The 25,389-nt window shown below is 43.7% G+C and overlaps 1 protein-coding gene across 14 annotated transcripts in view; it reads right to left on the bottom strand.

Annotated features, from left to right (window-relative positions):
• The window catches only part of SLC41A3 (solute carrier family 41 member 3), a 78,190-nt gene that overhangs the window by 11,476 nt on the left and 41,325 nt on the right, over positions 1 to 25,389 (bottom strand). For 13 of the 14 annotated variants that reach the window (XM_053294986.1, XM_053294987.1, XM_053294985.1 and 10 more), the window contains 6 exons: positions 23,814 to 23,921; positions 19,648 to 19,719; positions 15,918 to 16,062; positions 11,607 to 11,753; positions 3,175 to 3,319; positions 759 to 838 (listed from right to left, as the gene is read on the bottom strand). In XM_053294986.1, the coding sequence (XP_053150961.1) occupies positions 759 to 838; positions 3,175 to 3,319; positions 11,607 to 11,753; positions 15,918 to 16,062; positions 19,648 to 19,719; positions 23,814 to 23,921 (697 nt within the window). Of the gene's footprint in view, positions 1 to 758; positions 839 to 3,174; positions 3,320 to 11,606; positions 11,754 to 15,917; positions 16,063 to 19,647; positions 19,720 to 23,813; positions 23,922 to 25,365; positions 25,385 to 25,389 lie in introns of those variants that run through there. The other variant, XM_053294999.1, reaches the window with a different exon arrangement.

Raw genomic sequence — 25,389 nt, 5'->3', positions numbered from 1 at the left:
TGCATGCCGAGGGCTCCCACAGGGTTCAGAAAAGCCCTTTCGTGCTCACCCCACCTCCATCCCTGCCTATGCATGCACAGGTAACATGAGATGCCATTGCAGAGAATGGGAGGTTCTATGATCACCTCCCAAATAATCAGCCAGCCTTCTGCCTGTGTACTAGATGAGTGATTTAGGCTTAGGACTGCAGTTCTTGCTTGATGCAGAAATGGAAGGCTAGGCAGGCATATGGAAGACCTCCCAGTCCCACGTTCTGTCTGCTTATATGCATGCACAGACAAGAGGAAGGAGTAGGGATTGGGAAACAGACTGAATCTTGCATCCATGGTCCAACTGGATCACGTCCTTACTGTACTCTTACAATGATGTTTGTGCCAAATCTTTTTTTTTTTTTAATCCTATGATACAGTCCAGCACAGCTTCAATGCTACAAATCTGATTCCACAGAAGCAACTGATTCCAGAGCCCACAGGCCCATGCACAGCTTTAAGAAATTTAATCTTCCGCTGGAAATCAATGTCTTGCATCCTGGTGAATGGAATTATTCAATCAGAGAGACAAACTGTCACTCACATTTCCCCATATTTGAAGCTGCTAGACTACATGCTACAGGTAGATGATGCTGTATGTGAGCATTGGGGCTTATTTCACTTGTTCATCTATAGATTGTGGGGGTGTGCATGTTTGATTTGCAAACTCATAACCCCAATCTCCATGCCCCTCTATTAACCTGCAAATCAAAAGAAGAATCAACCTACCATTGATCACAGGGGTGAAAACAGCCATGCCTTCAAAGTTGGGGTCAGTCACAGTTTTGTCCAAGATTAGTCCTCCAATGCTGTTTTTAAAAAAGAAGAACACAATATGAGTGCACGTAAGTACATAAGAATAGCTTTGATGAATCAGGCCCAAGAGCTTCACCATTCTGCCTCTGTCAGTGGTGGGGTTTTTTTTTTAAAACAACAACAACAACAATTTAACATCTTTTAAAAGAGGCTTTTAAATGTTTTATCTGCTGCTGATATCTGGTAGGGTCTTTAGTTTTTATAGTCCTCCGTTTTTAGCTTTTTATTAATAATTTGTAATTTGAACCCTTTTTAAAAATTGTAATTTTAAATGTGGTTTTAGCTTGGTCTTTTCACTTGTTTAAGTTTATTGATCTTTTATTTTACGTTGTATCTATTTTATTAATGTTGTGAGCCGCCCCGAGCAGCAGTGTACTGGAGGGGCAGGGTATAAATATTTTGAATAAATAATTAATAAAAGCCCATCTAGTCCAGCATCTTGTTTCCCACAGTGGCCCACCAGATACCTCTGGAAAGCCCACAAGCAAGGGGTGCAGGCATGCTGTCTCTCCTGGAGCCCTGCCAGAGGGCAATTTTACTTTGGAAGGGCAGTTATGCATTCACATATTGTCCAGATTTACACTGAAGTCCCTGCGAGTTATCGTGGAGCACTCTATACACGATTTGGGTATGTCCGGGGTAAAAAAAAGCCCACTTTTTGCGTTGGGTTTCTGGTCAAGTTTGAAATATCCAATATGCCCCATAACTTCCAGTATTTCACCCCTCTTAATCTTGCAGTAAAGCCTGCAGTCGGGGAAAGTTCCAGCTGTTGCTGCCCTGCAACTGTTATTCAGGAGCATCCTGCCTTTGATCCTGGAGGTAGCCTATAACCATCAAGACTAGAAGCCACTGATAGACCTCACCTCCATGAATTTGTCTACGCCCTTTTTAAAGCCATCCAAGCTGTGGCCGACACCACATCCTGTGGCAGAGGATTCCACTGATTAATTATGCACTGTGTGAAAAAGTACCTTCTTTTCTTGGTCCTAAATAGCCCGGCAATCAGGTTGGTGGGATAATCCCTGGTTCTGGTGTTGTGAGAAAGGGAGAAAAATCTCTCTCTCTCTCTGCTCTGTCCACACCATGCATAATTCCATATACCTCTATCATAATTTTATAGGCCTCTATCATGTCTCCCCTCAGTCGTCTTTTTTCTAAACTAAATAGCCCCAGGTGTTGTAGCCTTGCCCCATAAAGAAGGTGCTCCAGGCCCCTGATCATCTTGGTCGCCCTCTTCTGCACCTTTTCCAATTCTACAATGTCCTTTTTTTAGATGTGGTGACCAGAATGTACGCAATACTCCAAATGTGGTCGCAACATAGATTTGTATAAGGGCATTATAATATTAGCAGTTTTATTTTCAAACCCCTTCCTAATAATCCTGAGCATGGAATTGGCCTTCCCCCCCTGCTGTCCCTTAGTCCCCACCATCCAGCCAATCTATGACTGCATCTCGGAAGGCCCTCCTATAGGTACACATGCCTATTGAGGCCAGGCAGGTGGTGGTCAGGCCTTCTCAGTGGTGGCACCCTGTCTTGGAGTGCCCTCCCTAGGTCCATCTACATACTGGTAACTAGCTTTATGAATTCCAGGCATCAGGTAATGTCAACTTTATTCACTCAGACCTTTTAAATCCATTGCATTGTCTAATGCCATGGAAGTTCTAATAATCTGAATAAATTGCTGTGTTAAAGTTTTACTGCTTGTGTATTTTAGTGTTAATTTAGTTTAGCTCTGAATATTTATATTGGAATTATATAAATATTGGGATGGTCAAGTGGCTGTAAATGAACAGAGAGATACTACAGTATTTAGACTTTTAATTGTAAGTGTAAGCTACCTTGAAATTCCCTTGATGAAGCAGGGTATAATTCAACAAACAAACAAATAATATAATGAGCTTTGGGGAAAGCCCATAAGGCTGTTGCATGCATGTGACTCCAGCTGCAGAATGCCCTGGAGGGAAAGAACTAGTCTAAAAAAAGCAAGCAGGTCGCTCAGCTGAACACTGGGTGAAACACAGCTGAATATGTGAATTGGACCGACCCAATGAAAAGAATCATGCTTGAGGAAATGCACAAGTCCCATTTCTGGTGACTGATAGCTCATTCACAAGTGCACATCACCACCTGATGAACATCTGTGAGGCAGCCCCAAAACTGCCTCTATACATTCCAAAAACACAAAGAGAAACTATCTCTGGTACAAGTAGGAAACTGACCAAGCAGATTAAAGTGATCTTCTCATGGCTAGTGCTAGGGACAGTCACTGAAATCAGTCCCTTAAATTCTGGACTGTCTAAGCTCCGTCCCTCTTTAGTGCTAATTACCTGCTGATGGTCATTGCAACAATGACTGGCTGCCATCCAGACCTCAAGACTTCAGCAATGGGCGCACTCTGTTTGGCAACAGCAACCCACAGGGGAATCAAAATGATAAAGATGATGCAGAGCAAGGGAGAAATATATCCCTCATCTGCCAAAGAAAAGGAGATTCCAGCTTAAATGTGTGAAACTTCAGTCTACAAAAACCTCATTTTGTGTACAAAACCATCCTATTTTTCTGAGTGAAATGAATACAATGATGAGTACCCGTCTGTTTGCTCCCAGAATGAGAGTCATATAAACCAGATCTCCGCCCTCTCCCACCCCTTTCACTGCCTGTAATCAACCAGTAGAACTGGCTGAGGATGCCAATATATTATCAGAATGGTAAATGTTACATATCAAATATGAATACTCACTGTTGCATCTGGCAGGAGAGAAGCATATAAGGAATACACACACACACACATATGTATATGCCTCAAACCAGAAAACATTAATCATCCTGAAGTCCCATTGAAACCAATGGGACAAGTTAATGATTAACATTCATTTAAAAAATTCATATCCAGTCTTTTCATCCAAAAGGATCCACAAGCAAGCTTAACACCAATACAAAAACAAAAATAAATTATAGCAGAAAACAAAACAGCAGCAATGAAACAGAGCTGAATGTGGACATAAAAGCAACAACTAGTCATCCATTGCTTCAAATTAATTTTTATTTATTGTTAAATTTGTATGCCACCTTTCATTAAAACAATCCCAAGGCGGTTTACACAAAAATTAAAAACAAGCCTATAAAAATGACACAATTAAAAGATTAAGCTAAAAATATAAAACAAGTCTGACTAAAAAGATTTAAAGTACAAGCATAAAAACTGTACAAAATACAAAGAAGCAGCAGTAGAGAAAGTCATATAAAAGCCTGGATAAAAAGCCTTTCTAAAAACTGTTATGGAGACCCAGGAGCGAATAGCCACCGGGAGAGTATTCCAGAGTCTGGGATGCTAATTGCTTCAAACGCCCTCCAAAATAGAGGGTTAAATGAGTCTCCTGCAGGATGGTTTCTTGATCTGCACACCACCATTGAGAAGGTCCTGTTTTGTCCAGCCATCCACTGCAGATCAGACAGCAAAGAACTAGGGACCAAGGTGATCAGGTAAACAGATACTGAGGCAATTCAGGGAGCTGGGCTAAGGGAGCTGAGCCCACTTTCCCGCGGTTGTGTGCTGCCACAGAATCCATGTGGCTCCCCGCAGCAAGTACCCCCCCCCCCGTTTCAATGAGGTTAGCGGAACAAGTACTCCACTAACCCCATTTTGGTGATTTGAGTTGCCACGGGCGATTCCACACCATGGCGACTCATGAGGAGACCCCCGACCATGGGGCTCCAACTTGTGTGGGGCATCCTGGGACTTCTGAGGGCTGGGCAGCCCCCGATCCCCGCCACCCCTACCGGCTCCATGAAGGAGCCGGTAATCATATGGGCGACCGATTCAGCCACCCAGGGATGGCTCCTTACTCATCCTTGGGGAAAACAGGCTTAGCCTGCTCTCCCGGCAGATGCTCTGCAGGCTCTTACACACTAATCGTGTGTAGAGCCTCACAGTCATAGGGGAGAAGTTATTCTCCCTCAAGTTCCACTACTTATATGGGACTTAAGTATAATGGATTTCAGCTGGATTGGGGTCAGTGTGTTTTCTTGTTCCATCTCTATATAAACATCACGTGTGCACTCACTAACTGAATTTGCCACTAATCTTTAAATAGGAGTCTCCTGTCATGCTGGCAAGAATGGAGCTGAAGAAAGTAAATTTTCTGAAGGCGAAAATTAAAAAACAACAACAACTGAATATAGCACGCACTCATGGGATGACATAACAAGCACATCACTGCATCTGAGCAGTACTTTTGTTATATGACGAGTACTTATATACTGCTTTTCAACAGAAGCTCCCCAAGTGGTTTATATAGATATAAACAATCAAATAAATAAAATGGCTCCTTGTCCCCAAAGGGCTCACAATCTTTCATTCATTTTAGATAGATAGATAGATAGGTAGGTAGATAGATAGATAGACAGACCAGCAACAGCCACTGGAGGGATGCTGTGCTGGGGCTGGATAGGGCCAGTTGCTCTCCCCCTGCTCAATAAAGAGAATCACCACTTTTAAAAGATGTCTCTTTGCTCAGTTAGCAAAGGATGCACCACCTAAAAACAGATAATTCATTTGAAGAGAGGAAAACCGATGCATCTTAAAAGAAGCCACCAAGGAGTCTGCATGAAGAGAAGAATCACACTGAAGAACACTTTTAAAACCAGCATGTGGGAAAGCAATACACTTAACAGTTTAAGGTAGATGTGCCGGAGGTGGGCACTAAGGAGGCTGGCTACAACATGAATTAGATCCCCTTTCAGTTTCATAACTGTGAAAATTAATGTTAACTAAGCAGCATTCCCAAGAAAAGAACCACCTTGGGATTTGTATTTGAACACATTTCAGAAATATATGTATACTTCAGAATACAAGGATAGAATTGGGGATGTGCAAAACAATTCGGGAACAAAACAATCTGTATCTGAATCTAGCTGATTTGGGCAATTTGTAGACAGAACGAATCGCCCCAGTGCTCAATTGCCCAGATTTGGGTACAAAACAAATCACCCAGATTCGGACCCAAAAATATTCAGAGATTTGGACCTCCATTTTGTGGCCACAGTGGGTTGGGTGGTAGTGCCCAATGGGTGGAATCAGCCACCCAAATTTCAAAGAAAGGGCAAAGGGGTGATTAAAAAAATTTTTTTTTTCAAGTTTGCATGTCTTTAAGCTTTTCCTCATAAGGAATAATGGGGATTTCAGCAGCCCCATAACTCCACTGGGGGGGGGCACCAGGGTGGCCCAACATGGGTTGTGGTGGGCGGTAGTGCCCAATGGGTGGAAGGAAGCTACCACCCAAATTTCAAAGAAATTGGCCAAAGGGGTGATTTTTTAAAAAAAATCTGAGGTGTGTGTGTCCTTAAGCTTTTTCCCATAGGGAATAATGGGGGTTTCAGCAGCCCCATCACTCCACATGGGAGGCACCAGGGTGTCTCAGAGCACGTTGTGGTGTAGTGCACATGGGGTGCCAACCACCCCCCAAACCACAAGCTCTTGGGGTGATGGGTTTTGTTGTTATTTTCAATTTTTTAGGTGTTCCGAGAGTCGATTCTTTGATGCAAAATTAGTGGATTCTTAGTTCATTCCTCATTTTGCACCAAAGATGATGAACGAACATCTTTGTTCATTCATCTTTGGTGCAAAATGATGAATGACCAGAGAATCCACTATCATTTTACACCAAAGAACCCACTCTCAGTAGCTTCCACCCACTGGGCAATACCACCCCACTCTTGCCCCCAGAACTCCTTTTTTGCCCCAAATTGATTCATATTTGGATTGATTCGGATCCAAATCAAATCTGGGATGATTCGGAGGGGGGAGATTTGGACTCAAAACAAACTGGGGGTGATTTAATTCGGGTACAAATCAAATAAAAAAAATAATTTGTGCACATCCCTAGAAAGAATGCAGCTTTCCCCTGTGCATTAGGAGAGGAGATGTGGCCTTGTGGTAGTGAGCATGAATTGTCCCCTCTGCTAAGCAAGTTCTGCCATAATTTGCATTTGAATGGGTGACTGACTACGTGTGAACACTGTCTACTGTATGACATTCCCCAATGGGGCTGTAGCTCAGAGGTAGAGCATCTGCTTTGCATGCAGAAGGTCTCAGATTCACTCCCTGGGACTTTTACACACAGCAAGATTAGATTAGATTAGATTAACTTTATTATGATCGTAGATCAGACAGACACACAGCAGGCTTTACCGTGAGTTTACTGGGAGGCTTTACTGCAAACCCAAAGTTGTCCCCCCAAACCGACACAAATAGTGGATTTTTTAACCCTGGATACATATCGGGCTGCACTCTAACGCGCTGTGAAAAACCCAAATTGTGTGTGAACTGCTCTCCGATAACTCGCATATTTGAACGCACCCCCTCCATTCTGGAGGAGATGCGAGTTAAAGGGCTTTAAAAGCCCTGTGTGGAAAACTTTCTGGTATCTCCAGGCAGGGCTGGGAGAGATTTTCCTGCCTGAAACCTTGGAGAGTTGCTGCCAGTCAACATAGACAATACTGAGCTAGATAAACCAATGGTCTGACTTGGTATAATGCAGCTTCCTATGTTCCTCTTGGGTATGCCCGAACTAGAGAGTACTGGGAGGGGGTTTCCAGATGGAAAATTCTGGATTTGTGTGTCTAGTAAACTGACTCAATGTTCCTGAGGCCTGTAAGCTACATAGAACCTGTGCTAATCCTAGGCTACCCCTTTGCAGTCCTCATGACAAACCATGTGGATTAGCAGATGCAAGAGAGTGAGAGAAGGGCTGCAGCTCCATGTTAGGGTACATGCTTTGCATGCTGAAAGTCTCCGGTCCAATTCCTGGCATCTCCCGTTAAAAGGGTCAGGTAGCAAGTGATGAGAAAGACCCCTGCCTGAGACTCTGGGAAGCTACTGCCCGTCAGAGCAGACCATGTGGGCTACATGTAGTAATGGCAAGCCTTAGAATGGCAGCCTCAGATGTATGTCTGAATAACCCATCTCAGTTTTGTTGTGAACATCCCTCCACAGTGTTGAGGTCTCACTTTTGATGGCACTTTTCCCCACTACCACCAATACTGAAAGCTGCTGCTGCGGTGCCCTGCTGGCATCTTGCGTGGCAGTGGCATATCTCTGGAGCTCACCTGGCCTCTGCACATGTGCAGAGGCCAGGTGAGCTTCAGAGATGTGCTGCCGCTGAGCAGGATGCCAGCTGGAGTGCTTCACCAGCTTTCAATGCTGGTGATATTGCTGCTGCTACTACTACTACTACCACTGCTGATGAGAGCTTGCTTTAATTTGATGTTAAAGTAACCTCTCGCTACCCTGACTATGTTACACATTTTTAAAACTGCTGGCCAAGTCTTTTGGATAACGCTAACAGTATTCAACAGACATAATTTGTCCCATCAAATTTGATGTGTTATGATATCAAGGTCGTTTTCAAAATAAAATGTTTTTCTTTCTCTTCCTTTTGTGAGAGGGCAAAACCCCTTGAAATGCCCTTTAGAAATGCAGGGAACTTCACAAAAGAGGGAGAGGGCATGCTACATGAAGAGAAACTAAGCATGACGCAGGAGGAGGAGGAAGCAAGCCTCGGAAACACCTCCCAGCAGTGGGGTGTGTGCCAGGCCTTTGATATGCTAATGCCCTTTTTTGGAGGGCTCTCCACCATCTGCTCTTTGTAACTGGTTCAAAACTGGGCCAGTTGCAACACGTTGTGCAGGTAATGGGGCAAAGGAAGCATTCATGAAATGTGCTTTTTTATTTTTCTAGAAAAGATCTTGGCAAAGCCTCCAGCTTGAAGTATAAAGTTATCAAGGCCTTTAATCACAACATTTTTATCAGTCACAGACAATGTCAAATAACTAAGAAACGCAGCCTTCTCTGGAGAACGTAGGATCGAATTCAACAACACACATCACCACTGCAGATTACACAGAGCAGGAAGCTTACTTTCTGATGCAGAGGCGGCAAAAGAAGGGGTGGAGGACTTCTTTGTTATCTGCTTGTTTTTGTAACGGGGTGCTGGAATTGGGGAGAGGAAGGCAATGTTCGACTCTCAGCAACACAAATAAGTCTCGATGCTTCCAGACAGGCCGGTTTATTTAGCTGTCAAACCCTAAATACAGGATCTGACAGCTAAAACCCTGATAGGGAATGGGGACCATCTGGGATTGAAACAGGTGCTAGTTTTGACATTGCAGCACTGCTAGGATAAGAAGAGATCTGTTGACAATCTTTTTTCCATGCACTTACTGAAGGCACAGGGATGCCATTGCTCTTTGCTTGTGTTCTCATACTGCTTTTATATTGCATCATTACATTACTTTTATATCTCATTTATATTAACTCATGATGCTTTTATACTACATTTTTGTCCTATCTCCAAGGAATTCAGGATGGGTTGAGTGCCCCTCCCTCACCCCCGCCATGCACTGATTTTAGCCCAACAACAACCTTACGAGGTGGGTAAGACTAAGTGGTAGTAAACTAGCCCAAGGTCACCCGGCGAGCTTCATGGCTGAGCAGGGATTTGATCCTGCATTTCCACAGCCTCAGTCCAATCATCTATCCCTTACACCATAGCGGCTCTTTGATTTCTGAAGTGCAAGAGGGCTGAACTAAGGTAGAATTAGTTGGCCAACCTTTTCTGCTGGGCCATGCCACGCCTGTCGGCCTGTGGAATGAGTAACAGGATACAGGAAACCACTAAGTAGCCCACATTCTCTGCTTTCAATTTTCAGTTAACAGTTTGGGCAGTTATTGCTATAAACTTCCAAAAAATATCTTTATAAATAAAAAACGCAAGCCAAAGTCCCAACTGTTATCCTCTGAATCCAATATAGTTCAGCTACAATTTAACTTTTTTGACTATTTCCAAATTTCAATGACAGAGTATACTACTACTACTACTACTACTACTACTACTACTACTACTACTACTACTAATATACTGCTTTTCAGATTGAAAATTTCATATATCAGATATTACAAGGAGGCTTAACATCAAATTAAACCTACTTCCTATGTAATATGGGCAGTAACAGGTTCACAGTTAGGGAGTACTTCTGGATTCACACCCCTCCCTGGTTTCTCATGTTGAGGCGGTGACTGGGGTGCTTTTCATGAGCTCTGGCTACGCCCATTTCTCGAGATCAGTAACCTCAACATATCTGTTGGTAACCTCAACATATCTGTTGGTAACCTCAACATATCTGTTGGTAACCTCAACATATCTGTTGGTAACCTCAACATATCTGTTGGTAACCTCAACATATCTGTTGGTAACCTCAACATATCTGTTGGTAACCTCCAGACTTGACTTTTGTAATGCGCTCTATGTACGGCTGCCTTTTTATGTAGTCCGGAAACTTCAGTTGGTTCAGAATGCGGCAGCCAGGTTGGTCTCTGGGTCATCTCGGAGAGACCATATTACTCCTCTGTTGATGGAGTTACATTGGCTGCCAATAGGTTTCTGGGCAAAATACAAAGTGCTAGTTATAACGTACAAAGCCCTAAACGGCTTAGGCCCTGCGTATCTAAGAGAGCGTCTTCTTCACTACAAGCCCCACTGCCCATTGAGGTCATCTGAGGAAGTCCGTCTCCAGTTACCGCCAACTCGTTTGGTGGCTACACAGAAACGGACCTTCTCGGTAGCTGCCCCGAGACTGTGGAATGCACGCCCTGCTGAGATACGATCCTCCCCATCTCTGGCAATTGTCAAAAAACACCTGAAAACCCATCATTTCACCCAAGCTTTCTCAGCTTCCTAAAAAATTTTTTTGGGATTTAATCTCTGGTTTATTTTTAAATCATTAAATTGTTTTAAGTGTTTTGTATATGTTTTTAACTGGTTTTATGCTATTGTAAACCGCCCAGAGACGAAAGTTTGGGGCGGTGTACAAATTTGATAAATTTTTTAAAAACCAAATAAATAAATATGCAGCTAATAGTAACTGTAAATACACAGAGAGCCTCTTCTCACAAGCAGTGAGAATGGCTTGTTGGTGGGCTGCGGGGAAGGTGGGTTAAACCTAACTTCCCTGGAGACGATAATCTCCCCTTCCCTGAATGGGCAGATTGCCTGCCTGCAAGCAGCTGCAGCTGACACATGAGCAAAAAAATGAGGTTAAAGGAGCGCTCACTCTCTTAACCTGGTTTTCAAGGGAGGCTACTTAGGAGGGTTTGCCGCCATGTTGCCACCAGGATTGGCCCGATCCCAGTGGTTCACACGTGCATGCAAAACTGGGCTAGGCTCCCTTAGCCCGGTTTTGCATGCGCGTGTGAATAGCCTCAGCAGGTATTATGGGTTACCCAAACATCAGGTTTCAAAAGACAAAGGAGATCAGGGATCCTATACCAAGTGCAGTTTTGCTTATATCTGCAATGTTATGACAAGCGGAATCTGCCAAAGTCCTTCTAGCACCACTGTTATGGGTGCCAGAATCTGGTGCCTCTGTTTCTATTTGTTCAGTCTGCTCAGAGCAGGAGTATGGACTAGATCATTTGTGGGACCTTAGAGTGCTGAACTGTTGAAGCTCAGTTTTCTTCTACAACTACCAATCCATATATTTTCAATTCTTAGATTGATCAATTCTGAGATTGAGTCCAGTCACAGAATCAAACATACCTAATAGTGGAGATTCACAGAGCCTCCAGGTTTTCTCCCTTTCCACCAGGTTGTATTCAGATAAGCAAATACATCTTCCTACCAATGTGGGGAGCAGCCTTGGGAAGGACCATGCTTTAATTATATCTTCTGGCAGAGCTTTGAGGTTGCCCTCATTAACGTACCTCTGTATCTGTAGAGGGTGCTGCTGATTCCAGCCAGCAGGGCAAGAGTTATCAGGTCTCCAAGACTTGCTGCTATGGGGGTGGCAACGTTGTCTGGATTTATCCCTATCTTTCTTGCACCAATGATTACGCCAATCATTACCAGACCTAGAGGAAAGAGCAAGATCAGAGGATCAGACTAAGAGTGGCTTGGGGAAAGTGCAATACCCAAGATGGAGACTTCTCCCCACCCCTACTCTCCCAGAGCAGATGACAGCAACAGTCTCAGTGGAATCACTGCAGTGTGTTCAGACTGGAATGGAGAGACAGAACAAGAGTGGTATCTGGCTTGCAAAGGCTAGAAACAGGGATGAGGGAGCCTGAAAGGCCTGCTGGAGAAAGATTAAAAAAAGAAACATTTTTGCTGCAACAGACTAACACGGGTGCCCCTCTGGAAGAAAAGGAGCAGTGAAGGTAGCTGTTATGGTGACTGAGGAGAAGCAATACAGGCACGAACATTTTTGCAGGCCCTTCTTCATATTAGTAGCTCTAGAATAAGGTCATGGTCTAGAGTACGACTCTCAACCAGTGGATCAGAATAATGGATTGTGGCGGCCCTAGGTTGCCAACAGGGAGTCTGGATGGCAATGCAGCATCAAAGTTGTAGGGGTTGCATGATGGGCAAACCTGCCCCTTTCCCCTTTGGAAGAGGCTCATCCTTTCCAGATAAAAGTGTGGGCATTTTCCAAGAGCTCTCTGAAGGTTTGGAAAGACCTGGCCTATTCCAAATGCTTTCCTCCAGGCTAGCTCTCCACTCTCCCCTGTCTTGTCTTCCCTTCAGCTAGTTCCCGCCCCCACAATCCTGCCTCTCTTCCTCCAAGGCTTGCCTTCCAGCAAACAAAGTGGAGGGTTCCTTCTTGGGCCTGCAGTAGGTTCAACATCCCTACCTACAGGAAGTTCCCAGTGCAAAGATTCCTGGACATTATGGTTTGCCATATCTTTGGGGTCTAGAAAGGTCTAGAAGCCCTGGCACATGACAGTACTCAGGGAGCTTCGCACTGGGAACTTCCTACTGGTAAGAATGTTGAGCTTACTGGAGGGAGCTTTGCAGTCAGAACTTCTTATTGAGAAGGCTTTTGGGCCAATTTAAGGCTTGAAGCACAACCCTCTCTGATGCTTCTCATGCTGCTGTTAGTAGGTATATTTTGGGGAAAGGAAAGAGAGAGGGAGAGGAAAAGAAAAAAGAAAAAGGAGGCCGGGCAGGACAACTTATATAAGCCCAACTGAACCTGGAATGTTGGTTTGGATGGTAAAAAGTTCATTATTTCTAAATGGAGTGGGAGATACTCTTTTCTGACTATCCCCCTCAATTTCTGAACATGGCAACATCCCTGGCTGTGACTGGCAGATAGGTTAGAAAACATCAGTTTACAGGTCTCCTTTGTAAAAGGAGTGGAAAGCAATGATAGTATACTTTGCAAACCTAGCCTAGGTGTATAAGAAAAAAGAAAGGTAAATTGTCATTTTCCTCCTAATTATCTTACTCACTCACTCAGCTTGTGATCATCCTGAGGACATACTTAAGGACAAAAGTGATAAGAAGGTCCTTGCTAACTAGTCCAACGTTCAGTTTCCAATAATAGCAAGTCAGCCCACCAGCCAGCCACTCCAGGAAGCAGAGCACAGGGGCAAGGGCCATCTTCTTTGTGTCTCGTAGACAGAGGCACACTATACTGGAACATGGAGGCAGAACATAAATATCATAGCTAAGAGCTATTGATAGACCTATTCTCCATAAATTGTGTCAGTAATTTCTTTCCCTTTCATATCCAGTAATGTCTTGGATATATACTAATGGCAAGAACTCTTCAGTCTTTAAAATCATCCAAGAACTTTTCTTGCTAGCACAGAGATCTCCATCCTCCTCCTCCATTCTCTCTTTTAATTGATGCACCAGTGATACACTGCTGCTCACTACTGCTTCCATCTTTTTAAAGGCCTTGGGTTGCTCTCTTTTTATTTATTATTTAGTTATTTATTTGATCAAAAACTGTAAAAACAACATAAAACCATTAGCAAAACAATTAAAACAGTTTTCAAAACCCTGGAAAACCAGGCCAAACCTTTAAAAACAGTTTTAAAACCCTGGAAGGCCAGTCCAAACAGATAGGTTTTAAGGGCTCTCCTGATCTTGCAGGTCTTCCTCTTGTGGAAGACCTGCAAGTTTCTCCTTTAAGTAGCTGTGATGCTTCCTTTGGCAACAGCATTAGGAAACAGTCTTTCAGGAGTAATCCCCATTGTGAAGAATACCTTAGAGGAAGAGCTGAAATAACAGGATCAGAAACAGAAGGCTGAATGCACATAGTAATTCAGCCCAATGCTGCTGATCTAGACTATGACAGAGTTTTCTTCAAGTGGATGACTTTATCCCAAAAGAGGAAAGGCAGAAGGTGGGGAATCTAGAGGGGGCAAGAAAGCTGAGGGTGAATTTGCTTTCCTAAACTTCTACACATTTAGCAGTCTATAAAGTGAATAGCAAGCAGACAGTCCTAATAAAGCTGCAGATAAGCATAACTGAGCATAAGAGTCAGCCTAAATGGGAAGAAAATCATTTTAAATGAATGTTCATATGTAATTGACAGTTGTGGGTGCACACTACTCAAGTACAGAAGGGCTTGTTTCTGCATGTGTGTAGTCAACAATATAACACAAATGTGTGCATGTGTGGGTTACACATTGTTATGGGAGCTGTAAGAACTGAAATCGCTGGGGGAGACAGGAACAGAAAAATGTGATTGAAGAGGCAGAAGGTATCCCAGCATGGAGCACAGAGCATCCTTCTAAACAATGGTAATTATAAGCCTGGATCAGGACTGAGTTGCTGAAGGAAGAGAGGCTCGGTTAATAACAACTAGGAACTCTGACCTACTAACAGAGACTGCTCACTGGGACTTGTCCTGACAAGCATGCACCCTGAAGCAAGAACATCTCACCTCGATATGCCCACAATGTTTGTTTGTGCTAGAGTTAAGTTTGCCACTGAACTTTGCCTGAAACAAGATATGAGACATCTTTGGTGGGTTTTGCAAAAGACAAAAAATACAAAAACATGATGGAGTGGCATGATGTTATGGAGAATGTCCACTGAGACCCTACTAAAAGGCAAGCGCAAGAGGCCAAAAACTGAAGTTATTCACAGGATTGCTCAAAACCGGGCTGGACTCCATTGCGGGCGAGCCCGATGGTTCTCTGGCAGCTAGCCCGCCTAACCCACCCGGCTAGCCATTTTGGAAGGGCGGTATAAAAATCAAACAAACAAACAACTACCCCTCACCCTAAATGAGGTTAACAGAGCAAGCACTCCATTAACCTTGTTTATTTGATCATGTGTCAGCTGTGGCTGCTTGCAGGCAGAGCTGACACACTGGAGTGGGGGTGGGGTGGGAAGGGGAGATCCCAGGAAGGCACTGCGCACTTGGGTGGTGCCTTCCTGGGGTGTGGGGGGCCGGGGCGCTGCACAGTGCCGCCCCCTTCCCCCAAAGTTCTCGACAGAGCGGCGGCTAGGAGCAGGAGCGCCAAACTGCAGCAGCCACTCATCTAGGCAGCTGATCTAGCCGCCCAGCAACGATCGACAGCTCTCCTTGCACAAACTCCGTCTGGCACTTCACACCAATCGTGTGAAGCGCCTCACTGTCTGCTTTGAAGCAAACACTGCTTTAGACTTTGAAGAGACTAGCACTAGCCTTCCTGGCATCCCACAGATCCTTTGTGCCTCCTTCCGGGCATCTTGTGTTATGCCATGTCTTCTCTTCTAAAGTTCCATCTTAATCTTAGCTTCCATGCCCTCCATTAACAAAGATGACTTCACAAGAACTGCTAAAGGTATAAAAACTAGGACTCAATAAAGAACCCATTAGAATTTCAGAGCCATCAACAACCAAGCGCCTAATCGGCAGGCATTGGTCTGAGGAACTTGAAAATGCGGCCCAAGATCCAAAAACCCATCATTAATTAATATGCACAACCTGCTTTTCAGTCAAGACCAGCAACTTATAATTAAAATCTACACCATAATTAGGGATATGTTGGTGCATGTGTGTATGGCAGTTTCTTCTGGCCCTCGGCAGTTGGCGATACAGTCTGGGCTCCAGATCCTCTCCTCCAGATGGAGGGGCAGGCAGAGCTGCAGATGGCTGTTGATGTCAGCTACAGAACAGCTGCCAAGGAGAAGGAGGAGACTGTGTCGAGTAAGGAAGAAAAACCCACTTTCAAAGGCAGTTAAGAGTGCAGCTGGCTTTGAGTGAGGAGTGAAGCACATCTGGGAAAACTCACCAAGTGAGAGGGCAGCTATGAATGCTGTCGTCACGCTGCTGGCACACAGCACGGCTGCCTCACTCAGCTCCACGTGCCCCCTGGAGATTGCCCCGAGGAGGAGGGCCGCGACAGATGCCAGGAGTCCAACCACTGTGGCCTGTACCTGTTGAGCAAGAACAGCAAAGGGCAGGAACTTTCGGGGTCTAGGGAAAGCTCTCAGGCAGGCTTCTAATCTAGGCAGCACAGGAACAAACTACATGTTACAATGTGTGAGAGGAAGCCCCGATGTAGGGTTGGTTGGTTTGCAAACAAAAAACAACCTCAAGAGGCCATTTTGAGCAGAAAAGTGGCAGTATGTCCCCATGTGCAAGCATGCATAGCTCTTTCCGGTCCAGTCATTGCCCCGTTTCAGATCTCATGTGCATACACGAGCTGCCTGCTTTGTCTCTTGTGGGATTCTAGACACGTTTGTCAGGGCAAACACATGTCTGGAACTCCACTGTGGGAAAAGCAGCTGGGGTGTGTGAGAGGGGGAAGAAGAGAAGAGATCAGGGGGAGACAGAATAACGGCTGCCAGGAAATGGCTCCCCTGACACATCTCACAAAGTTGCTTTTCAGAGAGAGGGAGGGAGAGAGGATGTGCATCAGGACTTCTTTACATATGTTTGCAGGCAATGCAGTGTTTGTCCCTCAGACAGTTATGGCTTAGATCAGAACCCTCAATACCTATCCACAAGGAAACGATCATCCAACTAGTGCATCAGCAACATGAGATTCCGGAAAGAGTTCTGTTTATTTTCAGCAATCCTAAGGGCTGCTTCCCATGTGGCTTTCCAGCAGGTACTACCTGTAATGCACCCGCCATAGTATCTGATGCCTTGCTTATATTTTACATGCTTACATTTTACAGCATATTCACTACAAAAACATGCTGCAGCCAAGGTTGGCCCACACCTCCATGCAACATGTTTTAACTGCAAAATAAAAGCATCAATAACATTATAGATTTCAGAGGTACACAGTGGGTAATATGCTGTGTGCACGGTACAGGCCCAAAAATTCAATGTGTGAAGCAGCTCTCACCCTCAATAGCATTTGGTATCCTGATAAAATCTAGATACCTTAACATTGTCCACAAAAGGACATTTCTGCCCCCTGGTGGAGGAAAATAGGAGCATCAGATTCTGGGGATATCTATACTACCATCGTATATCCAATTTATAAGTATCCTGGTTTCACCCAAAGAATCTTGGGAATCGTAGTTGAACAAGGTGCTGAGAGTTCCCTTTCGGAGATGCCTACTGCCCTTCACAGAACTGAAATTCCTAGGATTCCCTGGGAAAAGAGAATGACTGTTGAACCAATTTAAGTCTGTAGTGAGGAGGATATGCACCTTAAGTGGCACAGCGGGGAAATGATTTACTAATAAGCAGAAGGTTGCCGGTTCAAATCCCCGCTGGTACTATATAGAGCAGCCGAGATATAGGAAGATGCTGAAAGGCATCAACTCATACCACACAGGAGGAGGCAATGGTAAACCCCTCCTGTATTCTACCAAAGAAAACCACAGGGCTCTGTGGGTGCCAGAGTCGAAATCGTGGCATACTACCTTTACCTGTAGACTAAAGGAGTTAGAATTTCTCAGTACATAGTTTCATTTGGTAATTTTAAAAAGTGCATTTATCAATTACAAAATTACCTTTAAGTTCTAATTAACATTTGTGTAACTTAACATTTTGATTACTCATTTACTACTAGACACGGATCCAATTAACTATTATGAAATATGTATAGCGGACTGGGATCTAAATATGTCACAAAAACGCCAAATAAAGGATCCCTCATATAATAACCAACAGATTAAGAAATACCACAATAAGATAGAAATTGCTATATCGTGAAATATATACAATATGAATCAATTAAATATGCACAATACAATGGTATGTACCAACAATAGATGACAATATTATGGCATCTATTGTTGGTATATATCACTGTATTATGCATATTTAATTGATTCATATTGTATATATTTCACAATATAGCAATTTCTATCTTATTGTGGTATTTATCAATCTTTTGGTTATTATATGAGGGATCCTTTTTTGGCTTTTTTGTGACCAATTATATATTATTCTGTAAAGGTATTCGAGTTAATTAATGGTCTTTTTTAAACAGACCAGTCAATTAACTAAGCAGTACCTCAGTGCAGTAGATATTGTGAGGATATTTAAATGAAGATGACAGTTCACAATTACTCAGGTTAACAATTTAACCTTCAAACCATTATATCAAGCATATTTTCTTAAACAATAGAAATGCTAAAGATTTGATCACAAGTATGCAAAATACGATCCCAAATATTTTGTGGGGAAGTAATTTTCCATAATTCTATGGGAATTATTTTCATACCATATGTTTGGTTGGGACTAGAAAGTTAGAGGATTTACAATCATGTTATGAAGACAGGTAGAACTAATTGAATATGTAACAAATTAAATCTTGCAATCAACCAACTACTCAGTTAATCATCACCAATGGATAAATTGATGCTTCTAGCCAAAATAGCCATCTTTCATAGCAATTATTTCTTAAAATATATTGATCTTCAAGTCAACTGGCATGTACTTTTGGAGACGGGAACTCTAAGGTTCTAGCTCTATTTGCAGGTGCAGACTTAACCGCTACAGCATAAAGAACAGGAATGGCAATCAGTTCCTAGTGGAATACAGACACAGAAGAATTCAGGGTCACATTCCTGTAAGGGTGGATACAATTTCAAAACAACAGACTCTAGGCAAAGCCTTTAGTAAGTCTAAAAGCATTTAACTCTACAAAAAAGTGATCACACATGAAGTATTCAATATATGATGAACACCAAAGACACCTGTACCCTCTAATGGGAGTGCCAAGTCCTGGCACCCCTACCCTCAGAGCTGCTGGGAGCAGCCGCCACTTGTATGGGTGGGTGATCTGCCTGCCCAGGGAAGCAAGGATGATTGTCTGTGGGGAAGGTAGGTTCCACCCACTTTCCCTGCAGCCCACCCGCAAGCCCTTCTCATGGATTATGAAAAGAGGCTCACAGAGTCAACAGGATTTTGCGCATGAAAAGAGGGACGCCCATCAGTGGCCAACAAAAAGAGGCAGGCTGTTGTGTAACTTCTTAAAACAGTGTGTGGGTACTTGCAGAGGAAGTAGTGTGAAGCAAGTGCCCACATGCAGTTTTTTCACAACAGTTCGCCTCCATTATAGCCCTGGAGCAGCCTTTTATGTGTGCATTGGCCGGCGTGTTTTGTTAACACTGAGACTGTCATGGGCACAATGTTGGATCAAACAACACATGGCATTAAATGTATGTTGGCACTTATTGCTTTTTAACTAATGTTTTACTTTTTCTGTTTTTATTTTGTTGTAAACCGCCCAGAGACAAAAGTTTTGGGCGGTATAAAAATATGTTAAATAAATACATAATAAATAAACTTTAAGTAGCAGCTCCTGGGCAAACTGGACTGCACTGGGGTGGAAGGTGCATCACCCTTTGCCCAGTGATGTTTTTCTGAGGAACCCCCTCTCCCAAAGCATCATTGTCTTTTATCTTTAAAGGTACAGACCTGTAATGTTAGAATTAGCTGGTATTCTTAGGCTTAACACTTGCACCAGCCCAAACTCCTGTGGGAGTGATCTTCAGAGGTATAGTTTAACCAATCCTATCAAGACTTCAGAAGCAAAAGTTAGATCTGCTCACCTGAATCAAGGCCAAATTACAGGTAGCCATTTTCCACTGTTCCTGGGTATCATCCAGCTGTCCAGTATTAGCCTGGAGAGTAAAAACAAATCTCACACATGACAGGTACCACAGAGGACCAAACCTGCCACAATAGGGTTACACCTTATGTGGTAGATGCCAGTCATTGTCACTGGTCTGACTCCTGCCCTTCTCTTGTTAATCTGAGCTCTCCCATAACTGCCCCTGCAGGATATGGACATTATTCCCCCCCACACCAGCAATACAGCCAGGATACCAACAGACATGTGGGGCTAGATTGTCAAGAGCAGTGGTCTAGATCAGTGTTCCTCAACATTTTTGGAGTACTGGACTGGTACATTCTTTGTGCACAGTTTCCCAGACCAGCAGTTAGTAAAGGGGCTGCCCCCCTCACCCCCACCCCCAGGCACACCCCCCACAAAAAAACCCCAATTACGGGCTGACGGGCTGCCGCTGCCAGGAGCTCTCTTCTAGGCAGGCAGCCCTCGTTGCTGGATAACGTCCATTTCGAGGAAGCGAAACGAATGTTAACCAACAGCAAGGGATGCCTTCCTAGAAATGAGCTCTGTAGAGCTCACCCGGGCTCCATGGATCCCGGGCCCTGCCCCCTTTGCACGTGATGTCATGCACGAAGTGGGTGGAGCCTGGGCAAGCTCTCCAGAGCTCATTTCTAGGCAGGCAGCCCTCGTTGTTGGGTAATGTTCATTTTGCTTCCTCGAAATGAATGTTATCCAGCAGCAAGGGCTGCCTGCCTAGAAATGAGCTCTGCAGAGCTCCTGGTGGTGTCAACTCCCGCCAGCCTGAAGATAGATTTTTTGTGGGGGGGTTAAATTCGTTATGGACCAGTACTCAACGCCTCACGGCCCGGCAGTTAAAAAACACTGGTCTAGATTGTGTCTACACAGGTGCATTCACCTGCCTACCAATCCATACTCTCTTTGGGTACAACTAGAGCCTGGGCAACTTCCACACTCTGGCCAATTATGAAGAACATTGGGGCTCATCGTGCTTGCCAGAGGGTGGTGGAATATTATTTATTTATTTATTTATTAGATTTATATACAGCCCTTCCAAAATGGCTCAGGGCGGTTCACAGCATGATAAAAACAATTAAAAAAAATTAACAATTAAAAACTATTTGCCATGGCAAGTGGGGTAAGCAAAAGTGGGGAACCCTGGAGCTACACATTATTTATTTATTTAATCTTTCTTTCTCTATGTAAACCGCCCTGAGCCATTTTTGGAAGGGCGGTATAGAAATTGAATTAATAATAATAATGATGATACACAGGATTTGCTCTTGCACAGCTCCCCTCCTTTTTCTTCCCATCAGGACTGCACACAAGAACTTCCAAATAGATTGTACCCCTTATTTTAAACTTGACTCTAAAAATAATTTCCCTATGAGAGTGGCTGGCAACCATTCATGTGAGAGAATGTAAATGATGCAGTTAGTGATACTACTGAGGTAGGGACTAGACAGGAAGCAAGTTTATTTGTTTGTTTGTTTTATTTTATCTATCAAATTTATACCCCGCCCAAACTTACATCTCTGGGCGGCTCCACTCCAGTGTTCCCCCTAACAGGGATTCCCAGATGTTAACTAGAACTCCCATAATCCCCAAGCAAAGGCTACTGCAGCTGTGGATGCTGGGAGTTGTAGTCAACAACATCTGGGAATCCCTGTTAGAGGGAACACTGCCCCACTCACCCCACAAAATGTAGAGAAGTAAACCTGCGCCTAAATGCATAGCCCCACCGCTTCATCTGCATTGCATCAACCTGGGATGTATATAGGTGGAATACTGAGAGCAGACTACCATGTGAGCAGAGATCTGCAATGTTGGCTTGCCTTATTCACTAGTCTTTTTTGTGTGTGGCCACCCCCTACCCCCTCTTCCACCTTAACTCTTCTGGAGCACACAGAAGGTTTGTGGGGAAGAGAAGGGGCTCTCTTCTAGTTTGTCCAGGGCAACAGAGAAAGTAAGGGAGGTAAAGAAGTAAGAAACAGCAGGAATCTTCTTCAAGGTGCAAGAGAGAGACTGGGGCTTTTTTAACTCCTCCAAACCTCCTCACAAAGTCAGAGCAGTCCTGTGTCTCAAGCCTTGCTCAGCTGGAGTAGGGGAGATGATGCTTGTGCTGGGTATAAGGGAAGGGCTGCCTGCTAGACAAGTGCGGCTGTAGTTCCAGTGTAGAGCCCATGCTTTGCCTTCAGGAAGTCCCAGGTTCCATCTTTGGCTTCTCTTGGAAGGAGGTGGGCCACTGTGTGAAACAGGATGGGCCTTGGGCCCAATCTAGCAGGGCTGTTCTTATGTTCGGGAAATAGCTATCTGAAACCCTGGCCAGCCAGTATAGACTGTACTGAGCTAGACAGACCAGTAGTTTGATTTGGTACAAGGCAGAGATTGAGAGAGAGAGAGAGAGAGAGAGAGAGAGAGAGAGAGAGCGCACATGAAGGGCAGCTCATGACCATGACTGTGGAGTCCTGCTCATTGGATTGGTTTTTCTAATCTTGTTTTTAATCAGAAAGAATGAATTACAACATCAAAACATATGTAATTAGCTTTGATGATTTCCCTTTATGCATACCTTCCATCCATGTACTGACAATCTTTGGAAATATATCCCCCCTGTAGAGTTATTTGGATTCCAATACACAGTAAATTGCTGTCCTTCCGGCCGGGGGTCTCCTCGTGTGAGCCACGCCGCGGCAACACACGACCAAAAAATCCGGGTTAGAGGAGCGCTCGCTCCGCTAACTGGGTTAAGAGGAGGGAGAATTAGTGGAGTTTGCTGCCGGGAGCCGCGCAGCTCCCGTTGCAGCACACGACCGCCAAAAAGCAGGCCAAATTAGGTGCAGATATACAGGGACATCTCAGTGGCATAGTTTGTGATTATGTCATCCACCCCAGTCCAAGAAGGCAGACATGTGAACATCTGAGGCACAAGTGGCTAACTTGTGAACTGCTTAACTGATTCGGACCAAATTTAGTCTAGTTGAAAGGAAAGTAGGCAGATTAGTTTTTGCCAGGACAACTTGTTTTTCTTAATGTCTTCAGATCATGTAGATGCTAGAAACCAATTTTAACAAGGAGTGCAGATGAGCAGAGTTTTGTAGGGCATGTGCTAACAAGCTTGGTTCCTACTGAGAAGGAAGGGAAAACACTTGGGGAATGGCCCTCTTAGTCCCTATAAGTAGATATCAAGCCTTTTCTCACGAGCAGTGAGAATGGCTAGAGGATGGGCTGTGGGGAAGGCAGATTAAACTTACCTCTCCCACAGATGATCACTCTGCTATTGCTGGGTGTGCTCCTCGCATGCCCAGAAGATTCTCCGCTGGCCCAGGCAGCGGGGAGGGCCGAGATGTGTTGTCCCGGCCCCTGGAAATCCCATAATGCACCGCGGCTGACAGATGATCGGAAAAATTAGGTTACGAGAGTGCTCACTCATCTAACTTTTTTTAGAGGGCGGCTCAGTAAGCAGGTTTGCTGCTGCGGTGCCTCCAGGTTCGGGCCCGATCCCGGCGGTACCTTGACCCAGTTTTGCATAAGTGTGTGAATAGCCTCATCCTGTTTTTTATGCATGCACAGTTTGTAAACAAGCACAAAGAACAAGACAGGTGTGGCTTGTGAATAAGGACCCTCCTTGACAGACTCTTTTCAGTATAAGAGCAGTTGCCAGTGTCAGTTGTGGCAATTGATCACTTGTTTTTCATGTGATGTTAGTAGCTGATTAAGCTAGCAGGGAGAGTAAAAACAAGAGAAATGCTATTTTTGCTCCATAGAATAAGATAAGGATTCTCGTCCACCATGCATTAACTCCTACTAGTTCTTATTTTGCAGCACTGTTCTCTCTAATTTTTATGATCTGTGCGCGGAATGAGTTTTGTTCTGGGTGGCAGTATCAAGGCATTGTGTGCACACCTGCATTCAGAATGGGGCCTTCCTGATTCAACCTGAGCAGGATCTAAAATTAACTGAGCGGACATTAAAAAAACTTGTGCACGCCTTAGAGGGAACACTGCTTTGCAGCTTAACAAGAAGCAGTGAAATACAGGGCAACTGAGGAGACTCTTTCAATTAAAGCTCAGCTACAAAAGCAATGAATACATTTCTGCAAAATGCAACTACAAGGTCAATACTTACAGCAGTAGAAAGTCTAGATGCCAAGGTCATTTCAAGATTGCCCTTCAAGCCAATCAGGGCGGGGACCAGGATAAATATGTCTGTGATTTTCTTAAACACAATCCAGTGCTAAGAGAAAGGGATAAGAGAGAAGGTTAATCCACTGACATGCCAACTATATTTACTTCTGTTGTAGTAACATAAGTGAGATGGTGAAGTACCTGTTGCATTTCTGGCTGGAGTTTTATAACCTGGTGGCATTTTGGGGGAGCACTGTGCCTTGTAGAGATGTATCAGGTAGGCATTTTTCAGGTGCATCTCTAGCAATTGAGTGGAAACTGCACCTGTTGGATTCCTGCCTGAACACATCCCCATGAATCTGCCTTGCACTGAGTCAGATCATAGGTCCATCTAGCCCAGTACTGTATTGTCTACCCTGCTAAGTGAACCACTGGTCTGATTAAATATCAGACGGGTAAGTATCAGACCAATATATTCATTGGTTCATAAGCACTTTTTAAATGGTGATTAATGATGGTCATTAATGATGACTGACATAACCCCTCCTTTTCTCTCTGGCTCCATCGTTTTGAGACTTTTTACAAAAATTATCATTAAAAAAAATTGGGGAAGGCTCTGTACTTCCTAAGTGTACAGGTCCAATGTGGAGCACCCATTTCCTATGGTTCAATTAATCATGTAAAAGATTAAAAGTCTATGATTGGGAGCCTTGAAATCCTTGATTCAGAGCAGAAAGCACTGATCTGGATGGACCATTGGTCTGATTCTGGACCACTGGTCTTCTGCAAAGTTCCTTATGCGGGATCTTATTCAAACTGTTGTTGGAGATAAAAGAGGAGGATTGTGGTATCTTGGAATTCAGCTTTGGAGACAGCAAGAGAAAGCTTTATAAATCACATTTTAATATAACCTTTCTCTTGCTCCTTTCCTTATTCTAAGGATTCGGATAGAAGTGGTTAATATTCAGTTGTAGTATTTTAAGATTAGTACTATTAGTATACTTCTGTTTAGCTTTCTCCTTTTGCCTTATTTTTTAAAATTAATTTAAAAATTTTGGTCAATGGCTGTAATAATAAAGACTTGACCTTATTCTTAAGATTTATCTGTGTATATATAGCCCTATTCACACATTATGAGTGTACATAAATACAGATCTGCATATAGGTACAGTTATTCACATGTTATGTTCAATGCAGGTACAATAGTACATTTCCTATGTGTACCATGTACTGGAGGGGCCTGTACTCAGATTCACTTTGAAAATGAATGCAGGTACAGTCATTCACAAAAAAAGATGTACAAGTGTACAGACATCTGCACACATAATGCCTGAATAGGACTTAAATGTAAGTCTTCAACAAAACAAAGCACCCCCAAACTTCCACTTTTTTCTATTTGGCATATTCACCTATCCTAGTTTTTATACAGTCTCAGTAGGAAAGGCAGGAAATTATGGCAATACAATCATCTGAAGAAGCAGTTTCTGAAGAAAGGATAAACAATATGACTGGCTATGGAGTTTGTGGAACATTTTTCAGGTGGGAATGTATACCTGAAGAGCTGCACTTCTCTATTT

This window comes from Hemicordylus capensis, chromosome 2 (assembly GCF_027244095.1).
Source record: "Hemicordylus capensis ecotype Gifberg chromosome 2, rHemCap1.1.pri, whole genome shotgun sequence".
NCBI lineage: Eukaryota > Metazoa > Chordata > Lepidosauria > Squamata > Cordylidae > Hemicordylus > Hemicordylus capensis.
The sequence above is the reverse complement of the archived record's forward strand: the minus strand, read 5'-3'. Positions and strand labels throughout refer to the sequence as shown.